Genomic DNA, 22,853 nt, shown 5'->3' with positions numbered 1-22,853 from the left:
CTCGGAGAGCGGGTGGCGGATGATTTGATCACCGATCACCGGTCCAGGCTGCTGCCAAAGGTGTCGTGGTGCGGCCCGGCGTTCCGGTTGATGGCTGAGCAAGCTCGGAACCGGGCGCGGGCTCGACCAAGGTCAAAGGGCGCGGCACCTGAGTTTCGGCTGGCTTCTTTGACGTCACGTCACGTGCTGCCGTGCTCCGTGGGGCCCGCCAAGTCCATGCTGTTAGTCAGCGCACCACTCCGTACGCCGCACCCCGCACTTTGCCGTACAGTGTAGAATTTACACACGTAAGTTACACGATACCATCGTGTCGCCGTCACCACTTTAAAACTTTCCTTTCCACTCACTTGCCCGCCAACTGTCATGACGGCATGACTACTTGCCGTCTTGTCTGGGGATCAACTGCGCCACAACATCCCGAGCTCTTCCCGTGGCAGACACACTCATAAACTCGTGATCATGATGCGCCGAGCCAACTTGAGCATCTATTCTCATCGAGAAGCCAATGCCTAGTACACGCCACCGATGCATGGCATAGTAATCAACGTCCACCTAGTAACAATCATGATGCAAGCCATTGCTACTCCACTCCCCGTTGGGAGGAAAAGGAAAAGGTATAGATTGACATAGGAATACTAGAAAAAACAAGGCCAATCCCATTCGATCCATGTACGACAGACAAAGCGCCTCCCGTCCCGTCCGTCACTCATATCAAGTTACACCCCCGTTACCATTCTCTCCTTCATGACAGATTCATATTCCCGTCGACAGCTGCCACAGTAATCATCTCTCCATTTCTGCAGTGCCTTCTTCCGGCTTCCCGTCAATGATCCCATCCTCTTTTGACTCGATGAGCCGCCCTTGGCTGATTCGTCCTCGCCCTCGCCCACCAGCACCAGGTCGAGGTCGTCGCATAGCCCTTTCTCATCGATTAGCCAGTTTTCCCATTCAGACTGCAGCATCTCCCTCTCTATGCTGTTGACTACGCGCATCGCCACCATCAGGTCGTGACGGTATGATCCCAGACGCTGCCTCGTTCTTCGCAGTCTCCGCGCAGTGGCTCGACTCAGCGGCGATGAGAGCGTGGCTCCGGCTTGTTCCCACGGATTGTCAACCTCACTTGTGTCCAAGATCTTCTTGTACGTACTGAAGCATGTGCTGTTCTTGGGAAACTGCAGTGCGTGCCCGTTTGCGCCAGCTGCTTCGTCCAAGTCTGCAAAGTAAATTGCTTTGCTCATCATTGGATTGGGACCTACCCCGATCCGCCGCATGAATCTTGCCGCGCTGCGCTCTTTCCACCAGGTTGAAGACTCCGCCGACGTCAGCAGCAAGTTGAACAGGGCACTCAGACCCAAAAGGAATACCATGACCCGGTGCCCTGTGATGACGCCAAAGAGTTTCTTCAACCCGGCAAAGGCCCACATGATCAGTGAGGAGACTGCGCTCTCCCCGAAGGACCTAAACGTTTCGAAAAGCATCGCCGTCAGCGTTCGCGGCTTGATCGCTTGCTTCTTGCTCGACTCCGCAGCCGCTGGTGAAAACACGACAACCTGCGTCTGTTGGCCAACATGGCCGTACACCTGGATGGCTCTGTTCGTTCGGCTTCGAGGTCCCAGCTTACGAACTTGATCAGTTGCCAGCTCCGCCATTTCTTCCGCATCATTAACGGCATCATACAGAGCCTGCCGCTCGACCAAGTTCTTGGACAGTGCTGGCGCTTTCGACCAGTCAATCCTGACGTAGGCAGCGAGCTTGCACTTAGATTTTGCCACATGCGTAATGACGATTTTCGTCACCAGCTTGAAGCTACCCGAATGAGGCAAATGCCATGCTGTTTTGATATGGGTCACAACGTACGTGACATGATCGCTGTACACGTCAATGATCTGGTAGTCGACAACCTCCTCCGGCTTCTTCCGACCAAGCATATCAACACAGTCCACTTTGAAGCGAAATTCTCGCCGCATCTGTCCCTGGTCGACCAGCACCCAAGGTCCCTGCGCAATCTGCTGCGCTCGATGTTCAAAGTAGAGCTTGGGAAAGACAAAACTCTTATCACCAAAGAGCACGTGGAAGCACGCCTTGGCACTTATTTCGAAGTGCCGTTCGGCAGCTACCTGTGTCATGTTCTCAGGCTCATACACGACAGGTCGTGATGGGAGATGTAACTTTCCGGGAGCTCGAATCGGCGACGACCTGGGCAGCTGGGGATGAGATCCCTCTTCATGCTGGCTCCTTGGTAGTGGCGGGCCGGAAGATGTACCATCACCCATTGGCGAGCTCAGCGAGGCGCCTTCCCAGCTTTCGGCACCGGGACTGGGCCGCTCAAATTCTTCCTTCTCAACGTTGATCAGCGCTGAAATGATATCTTGCGTGTCCATGGGTTCCTCGGCTTGCAAGTTATCTACCAGTAGGTTCAAGCGGGTATGGAGAAGGTGGATGTCATCCAAGAACACCTTGATAGTAATGCGGGTGTAGCCCGTGTCGTTTGTGTCTTGGCCAAGATGCAGGAAAACAAAGTCACAGTCCCTCCCGGCAGCACTTGTCACTTCCGTAATTGTGTCAAGACCGATGCTGTACGCCGTGACAAGACCCATCTGTTGGCTGTAAAAGTACATGTTATCAGGTGTGACGTAGATCCTACCGTCTCCGGCCAGGATATGACTTGGTGAGTCGCGTGCCTTGGAACTCGACCACGCCGCGCGAAAGACCAACACCAGGTTCTCTCCTAGCGGTGCATTCGGGAAGAGCAGGCGAAACTGGGCATTTTGAGCCCTCAGCTCCGTGGGATAGTTGCGTGGAAGTGAACAGTCAGCACGGCCTTGGCTACCAGCGCCGGGAAGACTAGTCTCTGAGTTCTGTGCCAAAACCACGCCGATTGGATCGTCGTCGTCGCGTCTTGGCAAAACAGGCTGCTCAGGCGTATTAATCGTAGCCCAGACGTTACTGCCCCAGTAATTCGCCACGATCGACGTCGGCAACTTCCGGCCGTTGGAAACAGAACGTTTCTCCGCGCTCAAAAGCACAGCCGCTCGACTAAGACTTGTTGTAGCCGGCGGTTTGGCCAAAGTCGGTGGAGCGAGAGATCCCAGAGGGATATCCGGCGATGGCAGAAGTCCTGAATGTTGCCTGGGGCTGCTAGCAGATACCTGCATACCCGGGCGAGCTGGCAGCAGGTTATGGCTGGCAGATATGAGACTCGCAATACCGTTGTTCGGCATGCCCGGGCTCAGCGGCACCGGCTCAACGCCAGCTCCAAACGTCGATTTTCTATGTAGGTCCAATCTTTGAATGATTCTTGCAGCATGTTCTCGCCTGCTTTCGTCGTCTTCTCGGGCCAAATCTCTCCCCAGTGCACTAAAGGAGCGCCGACCCAGGCTTGCATTGTTAACGTCAACACTGTGTCGAGTTCCAACATGTGCGTCCTGTCCGGGAATGTGAAGCGAAGTGCCCCGATCAAACCCGACACCAGCGTCATCGACGGCGGCGGCGGCCGGATTATCGAAGGCTTTGGCTGAAAACTCTGGGGCACTTGGAGGATGTATCGAAAAGGCTGGGTCAGTTCCACCTGCAACAGACTTGTCATTGTTGCCCATGCTTGCTTCAAAAGCCTTCTTCTTGGTGGCCTCAAAAACTTCAAGCCATTCCATGAGCTCCCTCTGGTTCTCGGCTTGCAGCATCATGGTCTGGTTTTTTGTTTTGACTTCAAAACAGAAGCGTCGCTCCTCAGCAACTGCAGGCTTCGCATTGCAAAGCAAAACGCCAATTTCATCACCTTGGAGTACTCCCTGGGCCCCGGGCACCAACCAGCCAAAGACGCCATCGCGGCAGTAGTACCACCTCCGAGTCCAAGTGTATCGAACGGGTTTGCCTGAAATTGCCCTCAAAAACAGCCAGCCCTGTTTCTCTGATACGACCGCAGTGCCATTCTTGGGTCGTAAATTGAGCGGCCCTCGCGAGCCCAAAAACGGCACCGTGGATGCGCTGTATTCTTCGAGCTCTCTCGAAGGTTTGAAGCCCTCCAGTGTCGTCTCCCCTAGTGCCCTTCTCACAGCCTGCAGCTCCGTGCGAAAGACGCCTTCTGAAGCCTCCATTTCCTTGGCCCATCCCCGTACACGATCCATCTCCCGAGTCCATCTGGTAGCATTCACTACGGCGTCTCTCGACCGGGTCATGTCCTTCCATATCTCATTGCACACCTTGACCAATAGTTTATCCGTAGCGAGCCGGAGCTGCGGGACTAGTTGGCAGTAGTCTAGCGAGGCCTGGATATACGCTTTTCGATTCTCATATACGGAGAAGGCATCTTCGCGAAGGGCCGAGGGCTCCTTTGTTTTTGACTGGCCCACATATCTCGCAAGAGTCGAGTCGTAAGCCCTTTGCGATTGTTCTAATATCCTCCGTATCTCCTTGAAATTTCGCATATCGCCGCCGAGAAAGCTCCGAATAGGATCAATAACAGCAGCATCCATTCTCTTAACGCTACCAATTATCTGTTGCCAACACTCTCTTCGGCCATCGCCGACTCGTTTCAAGGCCAGGAAAGCGTAATCATTTTCAATGATGCCGTCGGCGGCCGACGGCATCGTCTTGGTCAAATATGCGTTGATGGTATCCTCAAGTCCCTGGATCTCGTGGGCGAACTTGGCAGTTGAGTTCACGTAGCCGCTGAGCCATTTCTCAACAGCTTCAATCTGGTCGGTAAAGTGGATGGCGGTTGCGCGGAACGTCGGTGAGTCGAGAGCAGCTTCATTAAGTCCAACTGGCACACCACGATCAGTCGGCTGAGGCGGACCAGTCGTTACGACCGGCGCGGTCAAAGCCATAGTGACAGGCTGAATATGATGCGAGTCTCTCCACCAGCACCGCTACCTGTGCTCCGGAGCACCGCGGGACTCGTGGAATATACGATCGTGGTCCGTGGTTGAGATGAAGGAATATTGTTGAGGGACAAAAGACATTTGGAGACGCAGCTTGACGTAGGTGCCCATAGTAATAGAATGACCCAGGTATCTACCTACCTCAGGTAGGTAGGTAGGTACTTAGATACTTGGATTCCCAGTACTAGAACCTAAGTACCTACTAAGTACCTAAGTACCTAAGAGAACCGAGACAACAGACCCACCGTGACACCCAGTAGCCGCCTCGTCTCGTATACCTAGCAACAACCGGACTCAATTCAATCAAAGAAGAACAAAAAGAGCGACTATAATTATGAAGGCTATGTGATTCTATAGGCAGTTACTCGCCGGGTTGCTAAAAGCAATTTTGAGACCAGTGGTAAAACTGGGCATACGCATAGTTCAAAAGGTAAGGGTCATACCGCCCCACGAGCCTTTTCTGACACGATGGGAGAAGCGGTTCGGGAGCAGTTTTCAACAATCATTTTGACCTTTTTCGTTACAAGCTGCTCTCTTTTCGACGCGCCATTCAATCAACCTTGCCTCGGATATTCCAGGTAGCACCTAGCACCTGCAACGTTTGTTCCGTGTGAGACTGGAATGACCCTGATAGCAAGCGAACCAAGCGAGGGACAGCAGCACCTTACCTTGGGTTCTACCAAATCAATCAGCTCAAGTAGCCGTCATCATTGAACGAAGTGGACTTGGTCGCGACGCCTTGTGGCCTTGCGTCGAAGTGCCAGTCTCGGCATTTCGCATCAAGCGCTTCTGAGCAAATGACAGCGGCGCGGCATTGGTCGGTTTCGGCACGGCGTCGTCGTCGTCCTGGCGTACATCATCCTCGTTTTGTGCAGACGGTTCAACTTGAGCAGGTCCCTCGCTCGCCACGAGGGGATCCGCAGGTCAGTCGTCATAATATTCATCATCGTCACTCAGATCGGCCAGCTGTTCAAAGTTGACCTTGTAGCGGAGAATGCCGCCGATACCACCGAAGCCCTTGACGAATTGGTTACCCTCGGTTGAACGGTCCGACACGAATTCCAGATTAGCACCGAAGTCCTTGTAGTGTTCAGCGATCCACTCAAGGAAAGACTCCTGAGAGACAATTTCCTTTTCTTGACCGGTAGCGGAATCCAAGAACTTGTCGCGGTTGGCTTGTTCCTGCTGCTTTGACAGATGCAGAATCGCTTCTTCGCCATTGCTATCTTTCAAAACCCAGCGAGTAATCTCGAGGTTCTCGAAAATGATGAGAGTCTCGACGGCACCAAGCTCCAAAGCCTTCAGAGTATCGTCGATACCGTAGCACACCTTGCCAGTGTCTTGGCTGATTTCCTCGAAGTACTTGCCAATGAGCCTTTTCTCCTGGATGAACTTGACATTTCCAAGAGTCTCGGAAGAAAGTTCAATGGCCTGGTTAAATCCATTCTCACCGCCGTATGAAACATCGACAACCTTGATAACCTTTGTCTGAAGACGGTTGTCGAACATGTCAGAGGCATTCAGGTCATTCTTGAAGTCGGCAGAACCAGCAAGAACGATGCCAGCAACATTAACCTTGTCGTTGGTGATGAAGTTCTGCACAGCGAGTTCGGCGACCTTGCGGACGTAGTTGTGACGCTTTTCCTCACGGAGACGGGCAAAACGCAGGGCGGACTGACCACCACGTCCGTGTTTCTTGGGCAAATCGACAGAAAACTTGTGGACGATGTCGCGGGTATTTCCACTCAGGGTACCGAAAAGAGCGCCATTACCATCCATGATAATGAAGCCAAACTTCTGGTCAGACTCGAGCAGCTCAGCCAGGGCTTCGGTGTGGAATTTATTATCGCAAAGATACAACGAGGTGTTGATGGGCTTGAAAGGCTCGAAGTCAATGTTGACTTTTCGCTCCTTTCCTTCCTGGGTCAAGATTTCGCCGCAGTAGATGACCAGGCCATTGGGAGGAACTTTATTGTACAGCTTCAAACGGTTCTGAGTCGAGGTAATGGCGGACAAAACGGACTGTCGGTTCACACGCGACTTGATGTTCGACGCAGTACCCTAAGGAGGCATGTGCATGTTAGCGCAGGGCTACAGTTTGAGCTGAAGGCCTTTATTTACAGCAGGCGTGTCGGACTTACGTATTCTTCGGCCAACATCTTGGCTGCACGCGAAACCTGGTCCTTTGGAGCTGAAGTTTCGAGCTACATCAGTACAGGAACAGGGAAAGTCAGCTGTTGGCAGCCTGGCGAGGGGGACATACGAATGATGAGGGAAATCATGGAGGTTCCATTTCCTCTGGCAGCCTCAAGACGCTTGATGAGCTTCTTGATCTTCCAGATCTCGATCTACCAGTACAGTCATTGTCAGCCTGATACCCTGCACTACAGTTTTGTTTGTTTCTTGGTTCCAGATGGTCCTTGGCGACGTTTCGCTGCCATGGCGGGGCAGCGCCAACCGCACACAAGTCGACCAAGGCGGACGGCGGACGGCGGACGGCGGACGGCAGAGAGGGGCAGAGCCAACGGGAGCCAAAATGAGGAGGGGCTGGTCGCCGCTGTAACCGACCAGAGGGTTTTTTTTTCTCCTCCTTTTGTCCCATGGATTGGTTGGCACGGGAACTCACTCACGTTTCTCTCGGCCTCGTTCGCTTGCGCCTCAGACATTGTGGTAGCGGTGATTCTAGACGTTGCGAACAAAATATTTAGTTTGGTCCCGCGGAGCAGGAAAACTCGTCCTTGGAGCAGCAAACAAGAAAAGGGTACTTGAGTAGGCAAGTCGGACGGGGGTGGGCGATGTGCTGCTCGCAAAGAGGCTGGGAGAAGGTAAGATGCCGGAGCCAAAGTTTCGAGTTTTGTTCAAGGCCAAGAGAATTTTACCAAGTGCGCTAGAGTTGGCCAGACTGTACTTTAGTTACGGAGTAACTACGGGGGGGGGGCGGTACTCGGTACTTTTGAACGCCTGGCTGGCCGCCTGTTGGCAACTTTACTTGGTGGTGCCACTGGTGGGCTCGCAACGCCAAGGTCGTGCCACACAACACGTCTTTTAAGCCCTCAGGCATGGAGTACCGAGTACCTTGGAAACTACTCCGTATGTCAGAGGCCAAAGTTTGATATTGCGCCCAGCCAACATCGTTGCATCGTTGGCCGCAGCCCAGTCGTGGACCTGACCGCGTTGATTACTCGGGATCGCTCACAACTCAACTTGCTTTACTAAGTTACTCGACCTTTCCCAACACCCAGAGTCCCCAGACCTTTCAGCCTTGTCCTCGCTTATGCCGTACATGCGCCTCCTGGGCTTCCCGCACCTGGATCCGACCCACACCCACCCAGATTCACCGCCCGGCATTACCGACGCGCCACGCCGCAACGGACCTCCCCGGAGCCGGAATTGTTGCTACAGCCTACGGAGTACCGGCACGTTGATTCAACCAAGCTGATCTTTCGCCATGTTGCTCTGCCACAAATAGAGCCCGTGTCATCCGCAGAACGGGCCATTCCTCGAAAGCAACCCTCCACAGTGCTGTTCAATCCCGGCGGCTCCTTCACCCACCGCCGAGATGGACTCCCTCCCAACAGAGGTGGCCGAGACCATCCAAGTCGGCCACATCAGATCCCACCCCGACGTCAACTTCGACATGGCGCCCTCCACAGCGGTAGATAAACGGGAACCAGTTACCCTCCAGAGTCCCCGTCTCAGCGAGGACGATCTTCTAAACGGCATCGAGGACGACGGGGAAGACATACCCTACAGTGTTCTACACCCTGCTCGCAAGTCACATCGTCTTCCTGCTCTACCAGACTTGCGATTCGAACAGAGTTACCTAAGAAGCATTGCTAATGCCGATACCTGGTGGAAGGTGCTGCTTGTCACGGCAAGAGATCAGGTAAGCTTCGGCCTCATCGTCGGGTCTTTCAGAGACGAGATGATGGGTTCTTGTGACGACCGTTGAGCTGACAATGCAATGCGCCGTGTACTAGGTTGTGATGCCATTGGCACAAGGTCTTGTATATAACTTGCTATTGTGCGGCTGGCAACATTGGAACAGAACGGCCAAGCTACATGGCAACACAGCCGGCTCGCGAGTACGGAGGTGGTGGTATGGCGTTAACGACTGGACGATACCCAAACAAAAGTTGTAGCAGCCTTGGCTAGATCAATTTAATCCAATCTTCTTGACTTCTGTTGTAACGTTTCATGCATCGTTGATCATTGTCCTTGGGAGATGATACGCCCCTTCTCTGAGTGCAAGCTTTTGCGTCGATGTGTTTGCATGCAGGGAAAATGTATCAAACCCCAGAACTACCTCCCGTCATGTATTGTCCGCGGCACGCCATCAGGGTTTCCGCCTTTGACTCAGGCGCACATTCTAGACTTTTACCTGGCCATCCACGTAGCCAGATCATATCCGTTCCATCCGTCTCCTCAATGGAAAGGCAAGCATCGTCAAATAGTACATGTATACTCTAATCACAGATATAGCTTTCCGAACCTTCCAACTCCATTGAAAAAAAAGTTTCCCCAACGCCATGAAACTCCGCTAATTAGTGTCGTTGAAATCGCCAGATGGTGATGCTAGTTGAGCATGTGTCTTTTCAGGGCTCCCTCGAAAAGCCAAGGGTGTGGAGGAAATGGCAGAAATAGTCGGGACCCGAATTGCATCCATCTTTTCCGCGATATCCGCTGAGCTTGTTTGAGTCTGCTCTGTCATGATCTGGTCCAGTGGGATAGAATGTGCTTCTGGCGCCGGTGCATCCTGCATCTCAACTGTTCGCGTCTCCTGGACTGTGGCATCGACTTTCCAATCCTGTGTGTCTGGAGTGGGAAGCATGTTGGGACCTTCATCGATTGGAGATAGGACTGTTCTCAGATTGGGCGGGGTGACGGAGAGCTTCACAACTAAACTCTGGCGTTGATCATCAAGATCATCCTCGACCATGGCTTCTTCGTCATCAAAGTCATCCTCAGACTCAGACTCTTCGGGCACATGGGCGTCCTCTTCATCGTCTCCGAATTCGGCCTCGCTTTCCTCGTCGCTGCCATCACCCCCGGAGTTATGCTTCGACCAGCCGTTTGTATCCTGATATGCTGCGGGGCCGCTTGGCCGTCCGGATGCTGCAATTGAATCATCATGTTCTAGTTCGGAATTTTCGCCTCGGGTACTTCCAGGAGCACTATCATCCGCCACCATGTTGAGCCGTGGCGGAGCCCGAATTTGTCTGCCACTGGACGTTGTGACTGGCCCAGTCTCTGCAGGAGTGTTGGCCCCCGTATTGCGAGATGATCGCTTGTAGCCTGTAGAGTCGGAAAAGAAGCCGTCCTCATCATCCGAGTACGTGTACTTGATTCGCTTGCCGCGTGTACGACCTTCGTACATGGAGAATCCTGGCTCTGGCCGTTTGAACTGCTCCTTTCGCATCTGGCGATATTCACGACGCTTTCGTTTCTGTGACCAGTTTTAGCCTAGAATCCTCCAAACTTTTTCTCCATAACTAGACCGCAACCGCGCGGTTTAATGACGGTTCAGGGAGTTGTTCCGACAGAGCTCTTACCTCTTCACCCGCTTCAAACCGAGGAACGACTTGCAGCATTTTTTGGCTCAGCTTCTTCGCCTTTGGGCCACCATCTCTAGTTTCAAGTTTCTCTGCGAGGGCTTTGAGTTCTTGAATCGAACCGGCAACACTGAACCAAGTTCTGTTTGTGGCGGCCGGGTTGCCCTCGCGATATATCCGAAAATTCGTGTCATCTTGTCCCTCGATCAAGAAATATCGACGCTTGTCTCCATCAGATCCCCAGGGTTGTACTGATCTAGGCTGGTTCAAATCGTCTTCTTGACGGTTTTGTTTGTATGCCTGATTAATCAGACCTTTGACAGTGTCGGAGGAAGCCATTGCCCAAAGGATGAGGGTGCGTAACAGCGTTAGCTACGCCACGTTAGTAACATGAATTCCATGAACACTGATAGCACACATACTCGCTCAGTGGGTGTCATTGAGTTGAATGTCGCACCGCCTGACAACGGGTTCTTGTCTTTCCAGGAAGCAGGCCACTGGTTCTTGTGCGACGTGATCGCATCTTCCAATGCTCTGCCATAATGCCCCAGCCTGCGAGTCGGACAAAATAACTTCGAATCAGAAATATTTCAACACGAGGGATTCAGTTGATTGGCTTACTTGACATCCTGCTTTCGGTTCAAGAGCAAGCCCAGGATTGCACACAGAAAGTGTTCCACTCGGTCGCCCGGAATAGGCTCGACAACATCGCGTTCAAGCTCCTGCGGCCCAAAATGAGCCAAGGACTTCGAGAAAGCGTCGCTAAATCGACTCCTAAACATGACAATGAACTGCTGCTGAGTTAGCCGATTAACCACCTCGGAACGTTTAAGCACGCGAATATTCGCGTCGTGGGTAGCCATCTACGCGACTCTCGCGCCACCAGATGGCAACGACCAGATGCAGCCTCAACGCTGCAGAAAAAGACGATTTTTTTTCTTCTACTTACAGCGATATCAGGATTGTCAGCAAGAACATATTCGTGTGGTGGTGAGGGTGACCGTTTACGTGGTGGTGGCGATGGCTCCTTGGGCGGCTGCTCTGATAGCTTCGGAAAGAACTTCAGGATGCCGGACTTGGACTTGGCCGTCGCGTCATCGCTATTGCCATCCAGCTCAACGTCCGACGGCACTGGCGATAGCGACGACAACGACGAAAGGTCAGATAAATCGTCATCGGCGGTCATGTTGAGTTTGTCCGCAGGTACAAGAAGTGAGTCGCGGTGTGTGGAGAAGCGAGAAAGCCAGGACGTCTTGGTTTGCTCGTTGTCGAGACGTGCACTAGCTAAACCCACGTCCGCAAGCCGCAATCAGAGTTAATCCAATTGGATAAGCAAAGGGCTCTATCAAACTTCTTGTTCTGTGCATGCCTTACTAACGAATCTACCTCTTCAAAAATGTCCAGGGTTAAGACAGCTGGTATTGCCGATCCCTTGCCTTGCCTTGCCTCGCCATGATACGCCGACTAGTGTGGTTCTTGTATCCTTCCTATAAAATTGCCGGTGTAATGTTCCAGCATGATGCCATGATGAGCATCCGCACAACATCAGGGACAGCCTTGAGTCCGTGATCAACTGTGCACTACCCAGCCATCCCTGACAGAATCCTTACCGATTTTTATGCAGCAAGTAAAAGATGGAGTCCTCTGCCATTTTGTTCCCGACGGTAGCAGTGAGTTCAGGAAACCATCCGAGAAGTGTCCAGAGATATGGCGCAAAGGGCTCGGATTCGGCATCAAAGCCACATGCGACCCCTAAAATGACCCCGTCGTTGCACAAGAAAGAGGCTTCTCCATGCCGACGATGGATGATGGATTAGCGATACCATCGCGATGTAACGGAAGCCCAGACGCAGTAAATCCCATAAACCTAGGCACTGACCCAAGTAGCTCCCAGGAAATAGCCTCTCATCTTTCGAGTGTGACTAATACTCCAATTGCTTGGCTATTGTCAACTACTCAAACATGAGTCCACTGTCGGTGCAGTCGAACAGATAGATGGTGATCGTTATCCGACACTGAGCAGAGCGGCGTCCTTGCTGACACTGATTTCGATGGCTATGTCTATCGAGCGCATGAGGATCGTGCCTCGCATGTCTTCCAAACATGGAGCCTCTCTGCAGTCCCATCACCCCTGTACTTAGGGTCCAAACAACGCCCCGACAGCGGGTCAGTGACTTGAGTCGCTATCTAGCCGCCGAATGCTCCAAGGGTCGAGAGATTGTGGTGTTGATGCTTGATCTCATTTTTGAGGGTTGTTTCCGGCAGTAATCCATCTCGATCGCCACTTGGCCGGCTCGAGCCGATGCGGCCAACCCGTGAGGCTATGTCCACAGAATCGTCACATATGAGAGCCCCAATTCTCCGGTCAGTACCACAGCCTCGACAAGCCGCAAGCCCACCTTGTGAGCACAAATTCTTGCCATGTCAATACCAAAATGTGGCCAAGACTCGAGATGAATATAATGGACTGTGTTTTAGTTAGCATTGACGAAATATACCATCACAAACGTATGAAATGAAGGAGCAAATGTGTCGAGTGCATCACATAGACCATCTTGAGAGAATTGCGCGTCTTTACAAACCCGAGAACCGGTGTTCCTCTGGACCTGCGACGAGCAAGACTTGACTGAGGTTCAGATGACACGACGTAGTGGCGCGGGGGCGGGTTTCGTTCGTGTCGAGGGCCGCCGCAAGCCTCTCCGATACACAGTGCGTGTGGCACGGTCTATTTTCTTCGAGATACTGTGTCATGTCTCTGAGAATGCCAGCAATGGGCATACCGGAAACAAGGAGTAAAAGTGAGAATGATCAGCCACGCCTATATATCAGAGACCACGACAGAGAAGCTTGATTCTACACAACATGTCAAAAAGGTATACTCCGAAAATGGTCAGTTTGGCAGACCTTTGAACATCAACTCACGTCAGATCTCCAGGACAAGTAGAATGATGAGGTGGGGCTTGACCACGCCTCTATACTCTGTATGATTGGGCCTACAACTCGCTTGTGTGGTCCACTAAAAAATCACGTGGTCAGGGCTCCTCCAGCTTTCGAAATGGTCCCGCACACAAAAAATTGTTACGAAGTGTGCCAGGTATTGCCTCTTTGCTAAAACACCAAGCGGCGGGAGCAAGGTAATTTCGACCCAACACCACGCCCTCGGCTCGACAATTTACTGACAGCTTCTGCCCAAGCAGTTCACTCGAACGATTGCATCGAGTCCACACGAGCCGCCATGGGTAGAGTTATTCGCAACCAGCGCAAGGGTCGTGGATCCATTTTCAGTCAGTGCCGCCCGCGATTCTTCTCGAGTTCGATTATCGACGACGACAGGAGACCAAAGTACTAACGTTTGAAATTAGCTGCCAACACGCGCCTGAACAAGGCTCCGGCCCAGTTTCGCAACCTCGACTACGCCGAGCGTCATGGCTACATTCGCGGTGTAGTCAAGGACATCATTCACGACCCTGGTTCGTTTTTCTTCCAATGCAAAACAACTGGATTGCAGATTGGGATGTGGCAATTAAGGGCTGACAATGGGTCTTTTTATTCCAGGTCGTGGTGCTCCTCTTGCCAAGGTCTCGTTCCGTCACCCCTACAAGTACAAGCAAGTTACCGAGACGTTCATTGCCAACGAAGGCATGTACACCGGCCAATTCATCTATGCCGGAAAGAAGGCTGCTTTGACCGTCGGCAACGTCCTCCCCCTGGGCGAGATGCCTGAGGGTACCGTCGTGTCCAATGTCGAAGAGAAGGTTGGAGACCGTGGCTCTCTGGGCCGTACATCTGGTGCCTATGTCACCATCATCGGCCACAACCCTGATGAGCGCAAGACCCGTGTCAAGCTGCCCTCTGGTGCCAAGAAGGTTGTTCACTCTTCTACTCGTGGTATGATTGGCATTGTCGCGGGTGGTGGCCGTACCGACAAACCTCTCCTGAAGGCTTCGCGTGCTAAGCACAAGTTCGCCGTCAAGCGCAACAGCTGGCCCAAGACTCGCGGTGTTGCCATGAATCCTGTGGACCATCCTCACGGTGGTGTACGTACTCCTGAGAAGTCTATTGTGCAATCTGCGATGAATGCTGACAACTTTGACAGGGTAACCACCAGCACATTGGTAAGGCGTCCACCATTTCCCGATACGCCGCCCAGGGTCAAAAGGCCGGTCTTATCGCTGCCAGAAGGACAGGTCTGTTGCGTGGTACTCAGAAGACGAAGGAGTAAAGAAGGTGGCTGGATTGCTTGGTCTCATTGGGATGGTGTTCACAGTGGCTTGCTTGCATCTTTGATGGTACTGCTGAGAGCAGGAGTCTGGTAGCACAGAAAGCAAGTACTACGGCATTTGGCGTACACAGATATTGGTTCCCTCTGCTACATCCAGTGACGAAAACGGACGACGCGAATATCCGGGTTGGGCGTGACGAATTTGGAACAAAAAAATATTCCCTTATTGATGGACCCATATGCGAACTGCAAATCTGGCTGCGCAAATGCGAATGATTAGAAGAGAAATACAGTCGGAGTATTGAGCCCAAACCCTGAACTATCGTTCTTAGCTTTGCAGAAGCCCTCGAAAGTCATTTGGCGATCAAGGCGTCGTCTTGCCTGGGCAACAACTTGGTAGTTTTTGCAGACCAGCAGTTGAGAACACTCCGTTGCAATACGGCGGATTACACCTTGATGGATAGCGGGACTGAATTTGAACCGCAGATTTTACAATACGATGCTGCTCTTAATGGGCAGGGAAGTGAACGCTCGGCTCCGGCTCGCAACTTGCCGCGAGTTTAGAACCAAGTTGAGGCGGTGACTCCCGCCGAAGTCTTCGAAAATTCCAAAACGGACATGGAGACTTGGCAGCATCTGCCCCACCCATGACGGCCTTGGAGCTTCGGGTGCCCCGCCATCCCTGGCCATTTGTCCGTACCAAAAATCTCTCCCACCCCCTCGACTCCGAACATATACATCGTCTCTTGCAGCCATTGATCCATTAGCTTTCGTCTCTTTTTGCGTGTGATTCAGTAAAAGTCAACTAAAATGGCTTTCGGAAAGGACTACGGCCTTCTCTGCCTCGAGAACCCTCTTCTTGGTACGTTTGTCGCAGACGGGCGGCTCTGTCTGACACTCGGCCGTGTTTACCCCTCAATGTCAAGAACCACCCTCCCCCCCAACATGATGATGATAAAGATGATATTTATCAAGAGACTACCCGCAGACCCTTCCTTTTAAATCGCTCGATGAATAAGAGCTTGGAGCTGACCACAGTTTTTTCCCGCCATAATAGATATCCAAGCCGTTGGTGACCAGGCTCTACTCGACAAGTATGGCCTCAATGCCAATGATGCTATCCTCGCCGAGGAGAAGCATCTCCCTCTGTACGAAGACCTACTCAACAACTACAACGCCAAGTTGATTGCCGGTGGTGCCGCCCAGAACTCTGCCCGCGGCGCCCAGTACATCCTACCTCCCAACAGCGTCGTCTACCTTGGCGGTGCCGGCGATGACAAGTACTCTGCCATCATGCGGGACGCTGTCAAGGCTGCTGGCCTGCGCGTCGAGTACCGTGTTGATCCCGACAAGAAGACCGGCCGCTGCGGTGTGGTCATCACCGGCCACAACCGAAGTCTGTGCACTGACCTCGGTGCTGCCAACCACTACGACCTCGAACACTTGAAGAAGCCAGAGATCTGGAGCCTTGTTGAGAATGCCGAGGTGTATTACATCGGTGGCTACCACTTCACAGGTAAGCTTTCATGCATGTATTCAATGCAACTTGCATTCACAGCGCGGGCGCACACACACATACACAGAGAGAGAAGGGGAGAGAGAGAAAGAGGGTGTGTGGGTGAGTGAGTAAGAAAGAGAACAGACGCAGCTGACAACTAGCAATATCATAAGTCTGCCCGCCCGCCATCATGGAACTCGCCAAACAGGCCGCCGAAAAGAACAAGATCTTCGTTCTGTCGCTTTCCGCCCCCTTCATCCCCCAGTTCTTCAAGGATGCAGTCGATGCCTCCGCCCCCTACTGGGACTATGTCATCGGCAATGAAACCGAGGCCGCTGCCTACGCTGAGTCGCACAAGCTGCCTTCCAAGGAGCCCAGGGATGTTGTCAAGCACCTGGCCAACCTGCCCAAGGAGAACGGCAAGAGAAAGCGAGTTGCCATCATCACCCAGGGCACCGAGCCTACCCTCGTTGCCGTCCAGGGCGAGGATCAGGTCAAGGAGTTCCCTGTTCATGCCATCAGCAAGGAACAGATCAACGACACCAATGGTGCTGGCGATGCCTTTGCCGGTGGGCTTTTGGCTGGTATCATGCAAGGCAAACAGCTTGCTACCTCCATCGACATGGGCCAGTGGCTTGCCAGACTCAGTATTCAGGAGTTGGGACCTTCGTAAGTCACAGAATTCTGCTTTATTTTTTTTCAATGTCCCCGCTTAGAACAATCATCGTCATTCTTCACTCCGACTGTTCTATGTAACCCTACGTCCGATCCATACGGGTTAGATAATGATCGCCCGGGAATATGACATCAAAACGCTCAACCTCGTCGCGCTCCCCAACACCCGCCCTTTAGCCATATTGGTCCAACCAAAAAGCCTTTACTGATACGCTCTCCTCCTTCAGATACCCCTTCCCGAAGCAGACCTATCAGGCCTCCTAAAGCCTTATGCAGCGGCAGAATGATTTCACTAGGTAAAAATGAGTGTAGTTTGGCGTTGAGGCCTAGAATTGGAAACGGTTTCAACAACGGCGTTTTTGCATCTGTGGCAAAGGAGCCCGCAGACGTTGTGGCTCTCTTCGCGAAGCGATTCGGTATCCTCCACGATCCAATCATCTTTGGTTGAAATTCGATTAAGCACATTAAATATGCAAAATAGACATGTTTCACGCGGTGTTCATATCGAACCGCTTATCAGATTCTCCTTGGTTTCTTTTCTTTTCGTACTTTTTCTTTGAGAAACAACAAAAAGGCCTTGAAAGAGACACGTGTAGTGTCAGTTATCCATTGTGTGATTGCGGTATCATCCGAGTATTTCACAAGCGTACAGCTCGTGTGCCATCTCTGCAAGTCTGGCTTAACTGCTCAAGGTCATATTGGAAGCTAATCAGGGGTCCGACAGCCTTCAACCGTCCCTTGCTAGAACTATTGAGGCAGAAAAGCCATGAAACATCACTTGTTGCCATGATAGGCTGACTGCATAATCGCTTCGTTATAGTTCAACGTCGTCCGGTCCATTTGCAAGCATCTTGCTGCAGTTTCGACGTGAGCGGAACTCGATAACTTGGGCTCTGGTCCTCCAGAAACAGGTTTCATCACACGGCCAACTACATTTGCCGGTGTACTCTGGTACAGGCTGCTTGGATGAGAGAAAATAGAAGTCCCTGTCGATTGCGGAAAACTATCCAAGACTCTGGGCCCCCATGGTGACATGGCAGGGCCGCTGCCCTGGAGAGTAGGCTGCTGGTTTTCATCCCATTGGGTAAAAGGCGAGCTTCGTGGCACACCAGTGCCTGAGAAGACCTGGAGTAGGTTATTCCCATGGGCAGTTTCCGGAGCTGAAACGACCGGGCCAGGAAAGCTCCTTCTGTTTCGTTGCTGGGCGGCATGGCTATTGACAGGGACGTTATTGATATTTCGGCCGGGAGTCGCAAAGGGGTCATCTAAGTCATACCCACTGCTTGTGGGACGTCTTGGAGAGTTGTACGGGCTGGGAGTCTCGGCAAAGCCGCTCGATCCATTTGGTTTCGGATTGTCAGCGGGCTTTTCAGGCTCCGGAGTATTGAACCAAGCCCAAGGCAACGGCGCAAACTTTCCCGAAAGGACGGAACCAGGTGGGCTGTGCTCGGTTTGAAACGAGCCAAACACATTATTTGCTGTCACTGTGTGCATTTCATAAGAAGATTCATCCGTCGAGCGACGCTGCCGTTGCTGAGGTTGTGGTGTGGGTGGCTTCAAGAACGGAGACAGCATGTCGAACAATGCATCGTCTGGATCGTCCAAATCCTCCTCGTCTTGCGGCCCCGGGCGCTGGGTAAGCTGTGGCTTCGTAACGTCAGAAGCCAAATTCTGGCGCAACTGTTGGGGTTCTTCGGCCAATAAACCACGACTCGGTAGGCTCCTAGCCTCTGCGTCTTCGTTGCCAAGCGGGTTCTTGGATGCTATGTTTGGTGACGCCATGGAAGTCTGAGCTGCAGCCACAGGCGCAACAGCCGTTGGTTTAACGCAATATTCAAAAATGAGTGAATTGTCGACAACCTTGTAAGACATTGGGAAGTTCGCATCCTCAGCGAGGAAGTATGCACAGCGAAGAATGTCTAAAATTCTGGCCAAATTTTCCTGAGATGGCTCCAAACGAGTACTGTGATCTTGCAGGTGAGTTTTCGGAGAGTCATCCTCGGTGCAAAAACAACGGCATTGCTGGGGAATAGTCTCCTCCGACAAAGGGCGAAAACCACGGATTTCCAGATCCTCGGGGAGTAGATATGGGCAATTGCTCAACGCCTGACTATACGTGAAAATGCAGAGCAAAGTGAATACTCTGGCCAGATTCTGAATCAGGCGTGGGATGACTCCGCCGAATGCCTGAGCAGCAGCACTGACTTCGCTCCGACAGGCAGTAAGCCACATACTATACAGGCGCAGGACAGGGAGAAGCGTTTCCACCATGGCCGTAATCTTGGTGGGCAAAGTATTGGGATCATCTCTCCCTACATCTTCGGATGCAGCCTCCTTAAGCTCTGATTCAAAGGCTGCACAAAAATGTGAAATGAACAAAGCATTGAATCGTAAAGTAAACTGGTAGAAGGCGGCGAGAGACATTGATTCTTCCACGAGAGTTAGCAATGAGTAAACAGGAGGAACCCAAAATGGGAGTAAACAAACCTCGATAGATTGTCGACGCGACGTGGTGGGCAGAAAGATTGACCAGTGTCATCTTGAGCAGAGTCGCAGTAGATTTCTCACTGTGACACGCTATTTCGAGTTTGTGCAGAACCTCGCCTTCGAGCTCAGCTTGCTGCGGAAAGGTCTCGCCCTTGTAAAAGAGGGCGTGGAGCCTGACGAACCACATGGGGAAGGGGTCTTGTGTCGCTGGTGAGGCATTCTGTCGAGATTTAGATGAGTTTGGCAGTTGAAGAGACTTGAACTCGGCCTCGAGGTTGGTCTTGGCATTCGGGTGAGGCGCATCGACGGCCCAGGAGCGATAAAAGTTATAGACAATGTCGAGATGGTTGCCTTGGTCCAGATGAACAATTCCCATTTGGTGCTGGGCATATCCTGACTGGGGCTTCAAATGATGCGCAAGGCTATAGAAAGTCAAGGCAGTCTCATAACCCGAATTCTTATGTCTGGCTTGAGTCCTATACCGAGACAAATCGCCTAGACGCAAAAGAGTCGAGTGGCACGACGTCAAAACGAGAGCACCCAACTCTGATGGTACAGGGCTAATTCTATCTCCACTGCCCATGGGCTCAACATCAATGCCTTGGGCAACTCTCCTGAGATCTGGTACATCATACCGGGCCGATAGACGTTGGATATACCCTTTGTAGAATTTCTGTGCCACGCGGAGAAAGTTGTTGTATGACTTTTCCGTCTTGCGTCTCTCAACGGCATGAGAAGAGTGCTTGAGTCGGCCCTGAATACGGCGGTATTCGGAGTTGATCATGGTGTGCAGAGCCCAAAGGACATCCTCGGTATTCTCCTTGACGGCATATGCGAAATCCAAAAAGATGGTGTGGACGAAAACTAAACGAAACCTCGAGGGGTGGTCAGCTACGGTGAACAAGAACGACAAGGAGCCTGAAGGACTGGTGAACAAGATACCTTTCCAGAGTGCCTTCAATGGCCTCGAACTGCGCAATATCCACTCCAGAGGCACTTTCGGCTTTGACTTTCTCCAGTTGCTTCATCAAATGTTTCCTAAGTTTCAGAGCTTGGCTACAGGTAATAACAAGTCAGTTCAGGTCCCTTGGAACAAGCATGGCAGGTTTCTGTGTTTGAAGACGAGTGTCGGTGATGTTAAAGAGCGGCGACAGCCCAACAATAGGGTCAGATAAAATACAACACGTACTGCCAGTATTGGCCGACCTGGGCAGACGAGGCCATATCGACAGCTATTGCGCCGGTATCGATTTCGCCGGTCGGGTTTAGGGAGACTCGAGGCCCGTCCGTGATGAGCGGGTGATGAATACGATAAATGTAGTAAAAGAAAATATTGCCGAGGTCTTTGTTACTTCATAGTCTCGGAAATAACGACAATGAGCCACCAACAATGACGAAGGGTCAAACAACCCGCCTGCCAAGCTGACGGCAAAGCGAAATGGCTGGTACCAGGGTCGGCTCGCGGAAGTCTCCTTGCTGCGCCGGGGAGGAACTCATTGGAGATGACGGAGGTTCTTGACGAACACCGCAAAGAACGAGGAATCAGGAACGAGGAACGAGGCGCGGCGCAAGGAGCGAGGACGGCGGCGATGACGGCGACGGCGACGGCGACGGAGAGGGAACAAAAATCGGGCAAGCAAACTAGGCCTGGGTCAAGAAGAGATTCCTGCGCAACCTCGAGAGATAATGCGACAAGGCAAAGGCATGAACAGAAGTGAGTCTGCGGCGAGGGAAAGGTGAACAGCTTTCGAGCCCCTCAAGGCGACGAACGAATTCGGCCAGTGTTCGTCCGGTTTACTTACCTAAGTTGCCTTAAGTAGGTAGGTACCTAAGGCTAGGTAGGTACCTAGGTACTTAAGTAATTAAAAGTACCCAAGTACCCAGCCAGCGCCCACTACGAAACGTCTGAGTACTTACGGAGTACTTGCTGTTACTTCCCAGGTTCGTAGAACCGAGGGGAATGGCACATCAATCTTCGGCCGTGGATCCACCAGACCAGTTAGCGTCTCTCGTTGCGTGCAAACTGGCCGCCCGGCCGAAAATGAAGGCACCCAACGCACAGGATTCAAGTAGAAATCAGAAAATGAAATCCCAGAAACTGGTGGCCAAAGAAAATCTGAAGTGTTGCGTTGAAATTTCTGGGGCATAGACCAGCCAGACGTGGCCCCGGCCGCCTCTCGCACGACTGCTGCATGTAAACCACCACCTTTAAGCAGATACCTGGGAGGTACCCAGTACGCAAGTATTGAGGTACTTATTATACCTCACACTGGCGACTGACCGACGACCTAACATTTGAACATACCTGCGTCCGGATCAAGAATCTCGGTGGTTAACCACCTCCATCAGCATAGTAAACTGTTACGGCCCATTTTCTCGCGAGGCACCGCATTTCCGCTGCAGTAGTGTCCCGTAGGTTTTTGCAACATTCTCCTCCCGCGTCATCAAGATTGGCACTCACGACTATATGCCACAGTCCGTCTCGAACCCCCTCCGCCACCGCCTCGACATACAAAATCCTGGAAAAGTCCATTTTGTTACTCGCGACACCCTCAACAAAAAGTATTATTTTGCCCCGCCACGCCAAATTTTCTTTGATATTTAAAGATGAAGCGCTCACGAGAGCCTTCAGAATATCTAGACTCCAATTTCCAAAACCAGGATACTCCAGACTGGGTTGAGTTTCGAGACGCAGCCTTACCCGCGGCCAAGATACCACAACTTGACATTGCAATCCAAGACGAAGACGACGCCGACGCCGACGCCAACACCGACGGCACACCCACAATGAAATGTTCGCTGCCTCCTCATATGGAACCAATCACTTTCAGGTCCTATCAGGAATACGAATCACACTACAACATATTTCACACAAATCGATGTCTCGAATGCCGCAAGAACTTTCCCTCAGAACACCTACTGGGCGTACACCTTGAGGAGTATCACGATCCTCTTGTGAGGGTTCGAAGAGACAGGGGTGAACACACTGTAAGTCTTCCTTTACATCGTTGTGAAGTCCTTATTTCATGCAACCTTGTCGATGACGAATGCGCCCTAACATATGTGTAGTTCTCCTGCTTCGTTGAGGGATGTGAGCGCAAATGTCTTACCCATCAAAAACGCAGGCTACACATGATTGACAAGCACATGTATCCGAAAAATTTCTTCTTTGGTGTCACAAAGGAAGGTATTGACGGAAGACGTTCACTGCTGGTCGAAGGTGACCACCGTCGGCGGAGATCATCAACAGCCTCAATAGCACATGAAGCACGTCGCAGAGCAGGCACACTAAAAGAACAAGACGCCGGGTCAAAGGACGATGTCAAACACATGAAACTGCTTTCCTCAGATCACGTCAAGGAAACGACGTCCAAGAGGGAAAATGTGGATGCAGACATGGCAGATCTTACGGAGACCATGTCAGCGCTACAATTTGTCCCTCACAGTATCCGGTTCGGCCGTGGCGGCCGAGCGGGTTTCTCAAAATCATGAAGAGAACTCACAAAAGAGCAACTGCATAATGATAATGATCAGTATGA

The 22,853-nt window shown here is 52.0% G+C and overlaps 8 protein-coding genes across 8 annotated transcripts; 4 read left to right on the top strand and 4 right to left on the bottom strand.

Moving 5' to 3' along the window:
• Window positions 1–716: 716 nt before the first annotated feature.
• On the bottom strand, window positions 717–4,826 carry MAM_07009 (Pleckstrin-domain containing protein; the record flags this gene model as incomplete). Its single annotated transcript, XM_040825807.1, has 1 exon — window positions 717–4,826. The coding sequence occupies one exon, from the start codon at window positions 4,824–4,826 to the stop codon at window positions 717–719; it is 4,110 nt and encodes a 1,369-aa protein (XP_040676190.1).
• A 978-nt stretch (window positions 4,827–5,804) lies between these two features.
• MAM_07008 (Eukaryotic release factor 1) lies at window positions 5,805–7,546 on the bottom strand (the record flags this gene model as incomplete). The annotated part of the gene is made up of 4 exons (XM_040825806.1): window positions 5,805–6,941; window positions 7,022–7,071; window positions 7,144–7,228; window positions 7,511–7,546. The coding sequence occupies 4 exons, from the start codon at window positions 7,544–7,546 to the stop codon at window positions 5,805–5,807; spliced, it is 1,308 nt and encodes a 435-aa protein (XP_040676189.1).
• Window positions 7,547–8,439: 893 nt separating this feature from the next.
• Window positions 8,440–8,832, top strand: MAM_07007 (uncharacterized protein; the record flags this gene model as incomplete). The annotated part of the gene is made up of 1 exon (XM_040825805.1): window positions 8,440–8,832. The coding sequence occupies one exon, from the start codon at window positions 8,440–8,442 to the stop codon at window positions 8,830–8,832; it is 393 nt and encodes a 130-aa protein (XP_040676188.1).
• Window positions 8,833–9,420: 588 nt separating this feature from the next.
• Window positions 9,421–11,618, bottom strand: MAM_07006 (uncharacterized protein; the record flags this gene model as incomplete). The annotated part of the gene is made up of 5 exons (XM_040825804.1): window positions 9,421–10,326; window positions 10,433–10,804; window positions 10,855–10,984; window positions 11,054–11,223; window positions 11,382–11,618. 5 exons carry the CDS (start codon window positions 11,616–11,618, stop codon window positions 9,421–9,423), a joined length of 1,815 nt encoding a protein of 604 aa, XP_040676187.1.
• A 2,049-nt stretch (window positions 11,619–13,667) lies between these two features.
• Window positions 13,668–14,654, top strand: MAM_07005 (60S ribosomal protein L2; the record flags this gene model as incomplete). Its single annotated transcript, XM_040825803.1, has 4 exons — window positions 13,668–13,716; window positions 13,795–13,902; window positions 13,988–14,469; window positions 14,529–14,654. 4 exons carry the CDS (start codon window positions 13,668–13,670, stop codon window positions 14,652–14,654), a joined length of 765 nt encoding a protein of 254 aa, XP_040676186.1.
• Window positions 14,655–15,464: 810 nt separating this feature from the next.
• Window positions 15,465–17,275, top strand: MAM_07004 (adenosine kinase; the record flags this gene model as incomplete). Its single annotated transcript, XM_040825802.1, has 4 exons — window positions 15,465–15,516; window positions 15,712–16,170; window positions 16,326–16,821; window positions 17,140–17,275. The coding sequence occupies 4 exons, from the start codon at window positions 15,465–15,467 to the stop codon at window positions 17,273–17,275; spliced, it is 1,143 nt and encodes a 380-aa protein (XP_040676185.1).
• Window positions 17,276–17,601: 326 nt separating this feature from the next.
• On the bottom strand, window positions 17,602–20,538 carry MAM_07003 (Telomerase activating protein Est1; the record flags this gene model as incomplete). Its single annotated transcript, XM_040825801.1, has 4 exons — window positions 17,602–19,256; window positions 19,315–20,189; window positions 20,257–20,370; window positions 20,504–20,538. 4 exons carry the CDS (start codon window positions 20,536–20,538, stop codon window positions 17,602–17,604), a joined length of 2,679 nt encoding a protein of 892 aa, XP_040676184.1.
• Window positions 20,539–21,921: 1,383 nt separating this feature from the next.
• Window positions 21,922–22,806, top strand: MAM_07002 (C2H2 type zinc finger domain protein; the record flags this gene model as incomplete). The annotated part of the gene is made up of 2 exons (XM_040825800.1): window positions 21,922–22,302; window positions 22,384–22,806. The coding sequence occupies 2 exons, from the start codon at window positions 21,922–21,924 to the stop codon at window positions 22,804–22,806; spliced, it is 804 nt and encodes a 267-aa protein (XP_040676183.1).
• Between the last annotated feature and the right edge of the window lie 47 nt (window positions 22,807–22,853).

The sequence above is a fragment of the Metarhizium album genome (assembly GCF_000804445.1).
Source record: "Metarhizium album ARSEF 1941 chromosome Unknown scaffold_26, whole genome shotgun sequence".
NCBI lineage: Eukaryota > Fungi > Ascomycota > Sordariomycetes > Hypocreales > Clavicipitaceae > Metarhizium > Metarhizium album.
Note: the sequence above shows the minus strand (reverse complement) of the source record. Positions and strands in the feature narration are given on the sequence as shown.